At 37.5% G+C, this 10,680-nt stretch overlaps 1 protein-coding gene across 1 annotated transcript in view; it reads left to right on the forward strand.

Moving 5' to 3' along the window:
• Window positions 1-8,244: 8,244 nt before the first annotated feature.
• The window catches only part of Cbr-bus-19, a gene marked incomplete at both ends in the record, with an annotated part of 3,059 nt that continues 623 nt past the window's right edge, over window positions 8,245-10,680 (forward strand). Inside the window, 7 exons of the mRNA XM_045237660.1 lie at window positions 8,245-8,338; window positions 8,450-8,610; window positions 8,980-9,046; window positions 9,296-9,390; window positions 9,435-9,573; window positions 9,678-9,756; window positions 9,808-9,895. Coding sequence (XP_045094028.1) covers window positions 8,245-8,338; window positions 8,450-8,610; window positions 8,980-9,046; window positions 9,296-9,390; window positions 9,435-9,573; window positions 9,678-9,756; window positions 9,808-9,895 — 723 coding nt within the window. The remainder of the gene's footprint in view (window positions 8,339-8,449; window positions 8,611-8,979; window positions 9,047-9,295; window positions 9,391-9,434; window positions 9,574-9,677; window positions 9,757-9,807; window positions 9,896-10,680) is intronic.

A 10,680-nucleotide genomic window follows, 5' to 3' on the forward strand; every position in this document is an offset into this window, starting at 1 on the left:
TGTCTGAAATTCTAGCCAAAATTTCAAAATTAATTTTGCGACCCCAAATTTTGTGAATATGCTCTCTATAATTTTCTCCGATTTTCTCCGAAATTTCAGCTATATTGGTTCATTCTCCGCGGTTTCGCGGAATTTTCTCCATTTCTCCGAATTTTTCTACATGTTGGTGAATAACCCCATTAGGTTTGCCTGAAATGAAAAAATTGATGGGTTCCATTTGCTTCTGTAAGAACGAATAATAACACAAACAAAGTAGTGAGATTCGATATCTCATTACTTAGATATTATGCCATTTAATGGTTTAATATTCTGTCTGCTTAAACTGAATGCTTTCTGAACTGTTACAAATTAGTGAAAGCATATAAATTGCAACAGGAATAAGCGATACCGTTACAACTATCGAAGAAAATCTGAAAGCCAATATCAAATGTTTATTCTGAAAGGTTACAGTATTGTTGAACTTCGTATTATTCTGGTGCAAAAAACCGGAGCTGTTGAAGAAAAACGCCGGTGACCGTGGCCGCAGGTCCGACAACGACAACTGCCGTAACCTAAAAATAATTGAATGTCCCTGATTTTTTTCTGGGTTTTCCCTGATTTTGTTTCCTGTTATTTTCCCCAAACAAGTCGGAAAAGAAAATTCCTTAATAGTTAAAAAATTGACCGAAAAAATGAAAATCGAGTTAATAAATCCGGAAAATTCAATTATTTTTAGGTTATGGTAGTCGCCGTTTTGAGACATTCGGCCACGGTCACCGGAGTTTCTCTTCCACAGCTCTGATTTTTTGTACAACAATAATATGAGAGTAGGAAGGTATACGGTACAGGGAATAGACGAAGTTTCCGGGTAAAAACAAAATGCTCATAATTTCAGTGTATAATTGATGAATCATGATTCTGACAGTTTTCAGATAATCAAACCATTTTTTCAATCTATCAATCATTTTGTAATCATTTTCCCTCTTTCTTTTTTCCCTATTTCTCATATTTTTCATCATTCGACTGTTCGTTTCAGTTTTTGAAAATGTTCAACAACATCGGGAAGAAGTCTAATATTGAATTGTGACCCACTCTTTTCTTTTTCATCTCTGTTTTTTGTGTTTCCAGCGTAGTTGGTGTGCCTGTAGTCAAATATAACCCAGGATCTCTCTCCCTCTCCTTCCAATTGCTCCCGAAGCGGGTGCCAACCTAACCTTTGACATTTTATTTACTTTTGTACTCGTTCGTAAATCGGCCCTTTCCGCCAACTTTTTCTGCCGTTTCCATCGTTTACAGTACGCTTTTTGTCTACGTTTCGGGAATTTCAATAGATCCGAGAGCGTCAAAGAATGAGGAAATGGACAGAAGAAAGAAAGTGGTTGGCAAACGGATTGTGACTTTTTATGGTTTAAGGCAAAATGAAACTCTTTCTCAGTCATCACTCTTTTTTATTTTTCTTTTTTTTTCTAGTTTTGGGTGTTTGGATTTCAATAAATTTAAAAAACAAATTATCAAGTTTGAGCTAATTTTTTTTGGCTCCTATGCAGGACATCAAAAATCGGTCGACTACAAACATGATTTAAATAAAATGATAAACAATTTATCAGTTGTCAACTTTTCTTATATCTTTAACAGTTACCGAGATGAATTGGCTCAAAGTTAAAAGTTTGGAGGCCCTTCTACTACAGGTTTCGAAAAATCTGTTAGAGAAAAGTGTTAAATTTTTCTATATAACGTAATTCAAAAAAAATATTCTGATATCGAATATCATCTGCTGTTTTTATTTTCTCAGTTATAAACACCTGCTAGCTACTGAATCATTTGTTCCATTTTACGAATTTCCAAAATCTTTTTGAAACCGATGTATCTTTCATTACATCATCGTTATTGTGAGATACAAACAAACCTCAACTTTTAGGTAAACTTTTCCTTATCCACAAAAAAGTTGGGCAGATCGCGACGGACAGTCAGAGTCCACATATCCACGTCAGTCCCTTTTAGTATCTTTAGGACTACTGTAGTTATATATCTCCCTTTCAAATATTTTTATAAAGTCCTACTACAAAGTTGACCTCCATGAGATGCACACAGACACTACATGAAGCTATTTACACGCACTACGAACTGGTATCCGTGTAAACATATAATTGCGGGAAACAGTTTGCTCACTTCTTCTTATCAGCCTATTTTTACCTACATTCTGAAGTACTATCTATAAGAGTAACCGAGTGATAAACAGATAAGAATATGTTTGAGACTTCCTTTGATTCTATGCAACAGTTCCCGGCTGTGGTTGACCTTTTTATTTGCTCAATCGTCCTGGTTTGGGAAAAAAGACACGGAAGGATTGATCTATTTTAGAGTCTCTCTGTTTCAACTTGCCATTTTTGGAACAGGGATTTGGAAGGAGTTTACATTTTTATATTTTGGAGAATCTGAAAATCCAAATAAAATAGGAACCGTTTACTTTGAAAACGACGTTTACAGCATTTTAAAGTTTTTAGGTGAGGCATAAGGCTATCAAAAACGAGAAACTCAAAAAATATTCAGAAAACCTCCCGAGATAAATAACAGAAAAAAATCGGTGAAAAAACGAGAAAATAACTCCTGAAAATAAAAACATGAAAATAAAAACGGTTACTGTAGTTGTCGTTGTGGGACCTTCGGCCACCGCCACCGGCGTTTCTTTTCCACAGCTTCGATATTTCTGTACCAGTTTAACAACGTTTCCAGTACCAATTCATCTTGACGGGTTCATTTTTCCAAAATCCATTATGTCGTCGAACAAACCCTACACTTTCTGAATCGATTTTTGTATTTGCGGTGTACGTTAAAAACGGCATTTCTCTCTTCTAATTGCGACCAAAGTCTTACAAGTTACCAGTGCTCCGCCCGTACCTGGTGCTCCACCCTCTCATTTCCACTCTTCTGCTCCTTATACTCCCGCCAGTCGAAAGAAAGATGAAGGCAAAACGAGGGCATCCTCAAAAGACAAATAAACCAAGTGTTGCTCTTTCTCTTTTTTGTGGAAGCTCCCGCAAAGATGCTCCACCTGACTTCCCTAACTTCTCTGATTTGATATCTTTAACAAAAGACACTAACTAATTTTTGAAAATAATTTATATGTCATTGTAGTGTATTCGTTCTTTTTTGCTCTTCTTTGTGTTTATTGCTCTATCCACCTCCCCCCTTTGTGTTCAGCATCCTAGCAACTCGGAGTCGACTGAGAGTCAAGGAAAAGCACCTTTAAATTATTTGTGACTTTTGAATATGACAAATTTTGTGTGATTTGGGATTTTGTGACTTTTTTCCGAAGTGGCCCCGAATTTTTGTTTTTTTTTTAATGTCTGCGTTTTATTATGACCAGACTAGTTTTCAAACTATGGTCTTGAAACTTCCGTTGTTTCGAATTTTTTGAAAAATATTTGTAACTGGTTATTAGAAATGTTCATTCTCGCAGAGGTCTTGTTTTTCAGAACGATTGGGATTACTCACCATTCATTTGAATGGATTTCTGATCAGCAATCTGAAATCAAAAAAAAAAACGGTTATTCTCGATTTAACTCTCTTTTTTTTGCAGTTCTCTTTCATATTACCTGTTATTCTGTTTTCTTAATCCTCATTTTATCTTGACGTCAATTCACCGAAAATTTCTGTATCGTTGATCTATGCAAATTTTGTTGTTGGTCTCACTTTCTCTATGTCAATTCAACAGTACCCACCTCACACACTCTCTCAATCCTTTTAATCGTTTTCCATTTCATTCTGGCCCATGGTTCAACCTCATCTTTTCTTCGCTGTACATCGGTCAATCAGGTAGCCTTAGATTTGTATTTAAGCACCTCTTCATCGTTCCTTTTGCCACCTAATAATCCGTCTCCGCGACCTATCTCTTTCTTTTTCTTCTTCTTTCCTTTTTTACCTCCAGAGACAATAAAGGGCGTCCTTGGCGGGAAAGGAAGAAAGGAAAAAAAGGAGAAAGAACGGCCGGAAACTGTATTGGCTCATATCTTTTCAATATATCGGGTTTCTCGGAAGAAGGATTCTATAGGATAAACGATGAAGCAGACCCATTAAGTGTTTCAATTTTTGGTTTCTTTCAATGCATGACTAGACAATTTTAAATACGGTCAAAGAATTTCGGTTTTGAAAAATGAGGACAGAAAGATGGATAAGCTAAATAACAGCTCTCAATGCTAAGCAGCTATCAATAGTAGCTATCTTTTATGTACGCCATCGGGCTTATGTACGCCATCGAGCTTCGTCCGAGTGGCTCAGTCGGTCGCGGCGCCGCACCTTCAATACTCGTCCCATAGTTCAACTCCTCGAGAGGCTTATATGAACAAAATTTCAAGACAGTTTTTTTTTTCATGTCCTCACCTTTAAATTTTTATAAAAACGATATTTTTCGTTTTCAAATTTCAAATCGTACAGTTTCAAAAAATTATGACACATTCAAAAGAATACTCTTGACAGAGAATATCGCAAGTCACATTCTCATAGACATTTTTTTATTTGTCATCCAGTTTGTAACTTCTGCACCATTGCGCGAAATCCATGGTTTCTTCTTCTTCTTGTTTCTATGCTTCTTCTTTTTCTTCTTCTTTGTGGTCATCCATAAATCCTCCTCACTTTCTATTTCACTTTTTTGTGATGATGCTTCTACCGGCTATCAATCCCGATTCAAAAACGATTGGCCGTAAGCCATTCATCTCTCTCTATATCGGGTTTCTCGGAAGAAGGATTCTATAGGATAAACGATGAAGCAGACCCATTAAGTGTTTCAATTTTTGGTTTCTTTCAATGCATGACTAGAAAATTTTAAATACGGTCAAAGAATTTCGGTTTTGAAAATGAGGACAGAAAGGTGGATAAGCTAAATAGCAGCTTACAATGCTAAGAAGCTATCAATAATAGCTATCTTTTATGTACGCCTTTTTCTTCTTCTTTGTGGTATCCTCCTCACTTTCTATTTCACTTTTTTGTGATGATGCTTCTACCGGCTATCAATCCCGATTCAAAGACGATTGGCCGTAAGACATTCATCTCTCTCTGGCTCAGTCGGTCGCGGCGCCGCACCTTCAATACTCGTCCCACAAGTTCAACTCCTCGAGAGGCTCTCTCTCTCTCTCTTTCTCTCTCTCTCTCTCTCTCTCTCTCTCTCTCTCTCTCTCTCTCTCTCTCTCTCTCTCTCTCCTTCGTCTTCTTCTTTCTTTTTCCTTCCAATATCTTCGTCGTCAGGGAGGGCCACCCCCACTTTCTTCCGAATCCAGTTCGGTTTTGTCCCTATCCGTCAGATCTCATCTCCCTCACGGCCCTTTTTCAATCCACAGGCTTCTGCTTCGTTTTCTCCTAAAACCAAAACAACTAAGAAACTGAAATGAATGACGGAGAAGACGTTCAGATGAAGAGGAAGGATACTCACTCTCATTCAATCAATTAACTTATTTTTCATTATCGAGTATATCCCCCTTTTCTCTTTCGATTACGCAATCATTTCCATCCGAAATTGGCATCCATCATCTATCATTTTCCGATTTCTTCCGTATCCTACTTACTCTAATTATACACTTTCTCTTTTCTTCACTGAATTTCTACCTGCTTTGATTGAGGAACTTTTCGCTCAGGTTGAGAATCCTTCTTCTAAGCTTTCCAATTTTTCGGTTTTTCGTAAAATTACTTTGGAGATACCGTAATTTACAGCCCATAAACTCTCTAATGAAACGCTCCTAGACCGTCAACTTTAAGCCAATTTATCTCGGTTCCTATAAGAGATATCAAATAGTTATCAACTAACAAAATATTCTGGGCGTTATAATAAAAATTTTGTCAGAAACAACTTATACGGAAAATGAAATAAATGGGCTCAAAGTGGACGATTTGAGGGACGTACTATTAGAAGTTTTACAGTCCAATTCTCGTCGAAACACTCCGATTAACATCTTCTATTCCAACATACAACATCCGTCCTACTAATTCTAGAAATTTGAAAAGTCATCCAACCGAAAATAATAGAAGTAACAGAAACAGCATCAAAAAAGAATCAGAAGCAGAAACGAAAAAAAGTTGTCACACTTTGAAATTTTTGTTCCATACTTTTATCAACCTGTGACTTATTTCTCTTATCGTACTCTGAAAACTATTCTAGTTTCCATAGAATTCAAAACATTTAGGTGGCAAGCACATGTGTATGGAAACAAATGACGTGATAATTAGCATACTTGCAATGGGTCGGGCCAGGCTCTCGGCCCGTTTGGGGCAGAATTTTCAATATATTTTTCCTGTACTTTCAAAGAAATTTTCGGGGTAAAAAATTATTATATAAACAAACTTGAAAGAAACCTAGTCTCTCTGGGCTGGGCCAGGCTCTGATTTTTCAAATAAGTGATGCCTCAAAATCTGAAAAACCTGAAATAACTGAATATCCTGCTAAAAATGACCACACTGGACTCCCCAGCTTATGACTCATTTTCCCTTACCCTCTTTTTTTGTTTGTTCGGCCGTACAGTGCAATCTGTAACTGAACACTATAATACATACTTCTCTTTTTGGTTTGAAAAAAAGTTGTACCATTTTTAGAATTTCGAAATTCTGAAACTAATTTGTGCTCTCTATGAAGACACCCGTGTTTCCTGTTGTGTGTATGTGTGTGATCACGAAACGATTTGATTGTGACTCGTAAAAGTGAGTGATAAATTCGCTGTAGCTCTTTCTGGTTGTCTTTCTTTTTATTACTATTTCTCTCCTCTTACTTTGTCTCTTTTTCTTCATTAATTCACTCTCAATGACCTCTTCCTGTATTTTTTTTTCTTGATTCCATTCGTAATCTCATTATCAATGTTTCCTCCTTTTTCCAGGTGATAGACTGTTCTTGATAGCTTATCAAATTGCTTCTCCAACCCCTGTTCTTTACACTTTCTCTCTCATTTTTTCTGCATATCTCTTGTCGGATCCTCATGCTACTACATCAGTTTACACAAAAACTTTTTCCTGCTAATTCATTACACATTTTCTATTCTATTGGAGGGGAAAGGTTGATTATGGTTTTTTTAAAAATTACTCCTCAATTCTTAAAGTTCAGAGAAAAATTTGTAGAAAAGGTGTGAATAATACAATCGCTTATCAAAAAAACCTTTTGTTATCTTCAAGCTCGGAGGTTACTCTTAAAAACAATGAAAATTCCGTTTCCGACTGAAACTGTGTCAGGTTGTAGCGTACGAAAAGTGTGGTTTATTCAGAAATGGTTGACATGGAAAAGACGGAAAAAGGAGCACGAGTAGATACTTGTCATAGTTTTGTTAGAAAATGTTAGAACTTGAAATTATTTCTCTGATATTAATGATGAGTAGTTTCATAATATAAATCGATGGGCATTTTGCATCAGTTGTCACTCCTACAGAAGGACAACAGTGTCCAATGATTTCTTGTTGATAACGGTTTTGTTTTCTGGAAATTCTTGTTTATAAACATGACAGCATCATTGTCATTTTTGAACTCCTATTTATTTCTGTTCCCATTTTTCTTCCCATTAATAAGGTCAACCCATTTTCCGAGTAGATTTATTTTATTCATGATGGTCATTTGGTACATTTCAATGCGTTTTTTATTGTTAGACCACACCTACAAACATTTATTTCTTTCCGGAATCGTTATTTTTCCCTAGAAGAAGTACATTTTTTTCGAGTATAATCTACGAACACAAAAGTTTCATTCACCTACAATCTTTTTTTCACCTACAAAAAAAACCAGATAAGAGTCTGACCAGAAAATTATTTGTATACTGTCCACTATATTTTCAGACTTCCGAACGTCCGATTTCAATCAATTCCACACTTCATATGAGTGTTTCTTTTTTCTCGACAACCAATCCAATTTTCACTCTTTTTGAATATTGCCAAACCGTTAGAATCCTCCTCCTACGGCGCCCAATTATGTCGCCCTCGCTTTTCTTATTCTTATTCTTCGGTTCGTCTCTATGCCACCACACCATATTCCTGTTTAGAGGGAGAAGCCCCTTCTCTGAATCTCTCAATATCTCATATATTTCTCACTCGGTGCCCTTACACATCACAATGGCTTCGTTTTTCAGAAACATTTCTTCGATCGGCTGCGTCAGATGCCCTCCAACTTATCCTCTTGATCTGATCACACATACCTCAACCTTCGTATTCAAGTCAACGCCTTCTCATCTATATTCTCCTCCCTTCGCAACGCAAAAACGCGTGGGAGAAGAGATCGAACGTTCCATACACAGCGACATCTCCTATGACACGACTCTTCATACTCCCTGCCATATTTGGCATCTCATCCTTATCCCTATGGTACATGATATGCTCCGCACCAGGCTGGCCAGAGTCAGGTATGTCTTTTTTCTGACCTAGTAGTGGAAACTATCACTACTCTCTAGATGGTCGGCACAACTAGGTCACTAACTAAAAATTTGTCCATTCTTAAAATAACTTTTTTTCAGAAGGAGGAGTGTTCGAAATTCCGAAGCAATTCGACAACTTCACAGTGTTAGCTGACAAATTTCGAGCATATAAAGAAGATCACTTTGGGTATATAACCACACTTTTCATCTGTGCGTATCTCTACAAACAGACTTTTGCTATCCCAGGATCATTTCTTTTGGTAAGTATATTTTTTGTATTGGAATGTAGAATCTGAATCACACTGTTACGTAATCAGTTGGCTATGGTGTTGTCATCAGCAGCTTCCGACTGTAATCACGGTGTCGTGTTGCGTTTTGTCTTTCCCTTCTCTCAGCTTCATCTTTTTCTGTTGATGATGGCACGGAGGGCGGATAAACTTGATTCCGACCGGGTATTCTCATCACTTTCTTATCACGTCACACATTCTAGCGGATCGTAGATAAATGCGTACACAGAAAAAAGAAAAAGCAAAAAGGAAAGAAAAAAGAAATCGTATGATTTATCCTGAACGATTTCGTTTTTGAAAGGGAAAATGGAAAGAAACAATGGATAAAACTATTTCTTGCAGAATGTGATCGCGGGAGTTGTCTACGATCTGTGGTCGGGATTCATCCTTTGCTGTTGTCTCACAACACGTAAGTTTTGGAGCTCCATGGTTTCATAAGTTTGAATCAAAGCTGTGCAAAATGAAAGCCAGTCGCGGCTATTCGATATTGTGTTCTGAAGCCGTGGCTCTAGTCAAAGCCGGCATCGGACTGCATCTGTCGGCCGTGGCGTGGCACAGCCTTGGTTTCTTTTTTTTTACTTTGGCCTGCTCAAAATTCAAACTCTCAAACTTTGCCAGATTGATTAAAATTCCAATCACAGAATAAACTTTATTTCAGTTGGGAGTACACTGTGTTATCTTTTCTCTGAACTGTTCGGAAGGGAATATGTCTTCTACTACTTTGGACAGAAACTAACATATCTTCAACAAAAAGTAAGCTTTACTCATTTTCCTCTTACTAAAATATTGAAATTCAGATCGACGACAATTCGAACCGATTACTACCATTCCTTTTATTTGCTCGAATGTTCCCAATTTCGCCGTCTTGGCTTCTCAACATCGTCGCACCGTTCCTCAACATTCCTCTTCCAATCTTCGTCGTTTCGGCACTTTTTGGTAAGTCTCTCCCGTCATTTTTTGTTTTTTGTCCACCCACAAACATATCCCGTTTCCGTCTCATTTCACACCACTCAATTCAAATTTTATTTCATTCCGTTCAGGTCTGGCGCCGTACAATTTCATTTGCGTTCAAGCCGGATACATTTTGAGGGATTTACGATCTTGGGATGACGTCTTCAGGTGATTTTCAAATACGTTCAACAGTTTATATTATATTTTTTGTATTTTCAGTACGACGACAATGCTGAAACTATTCTCGTTTGCTCTGATACCCTTGGCATACGCGATATACATTCGCCCCCGTGCCAATAAACATCAGGTGAGGAAGGGAAAAATCAGAGTTAACGAGAGAAAACCTTTTTGCTCACGTTGTCTTTTCTTTATTTGAAATGCAAACAAAGACCCGAGGCGCTGTATGTTGACAGAAAGCGAACTACTTGACTTTTGATTATTGTCAAGAACGATTAATCTTCAAAGATAATATATGAACAAGAGTTAGAACTTTTTGGTGGAACAGTGATAAACGGAAAATCAAAGTTGCGGGTTTTAGTGGAGCTGTAAGAAAACGACAGAAGCTACCGTAAAATCTGTATTAGAAAGGACCATTTAATTCAAGGGTTCCTTTAATAGAAGAGACCCTTTAATATAATGGACCTCCAGAGGTGCCTTGGATCTGTAAAAAGGCCGGCTCTTCTACTGCAGGTTTTACGGTATACTTTGTTGAGAAGTGAGTCCTATTTATTTTAACGTCAAAAACACGTGATAGGAAACTTAAAAAGAGTTTGTAGTTTATGATGCTCTCTGACTGTGCACAGGTAAAATGCGAACGGTCGCGTTCGCGCGCGGTTGAAATAGGAACCGCATACGGACCGCACGCGAACCGTTTTCAGTAAATAGCAGTACATTATTCGGATTGATCCGTATCCTGTCCGTTCGCGAGCTCCGTATCCGATCCGACTGCGAATCATGATCAAACGGATCCGTTTGCGAACTCAATAAAACATTTGATTGACAAACGGATCCGTTTGGTTATGATTCGCAATCGGATCGGATACGGAGCTTGCGAACGGACAGGATACGGAGCAATCCAAATAATGTACTGCT

This window comes from Caenorhabditis briggsae (assembly GCF_000004555.2).
Source record: "Caenorhabditis briggsae complete genome, chrV, whole genome shotgun sequence".
Taxonomy (NCBI): Eukaryota; Metazoa; Nematoda; class Chromadorea; order Rhabditida; family Rhabditidae; genus Caenorhabditis; species Caenorhabditis briggsae.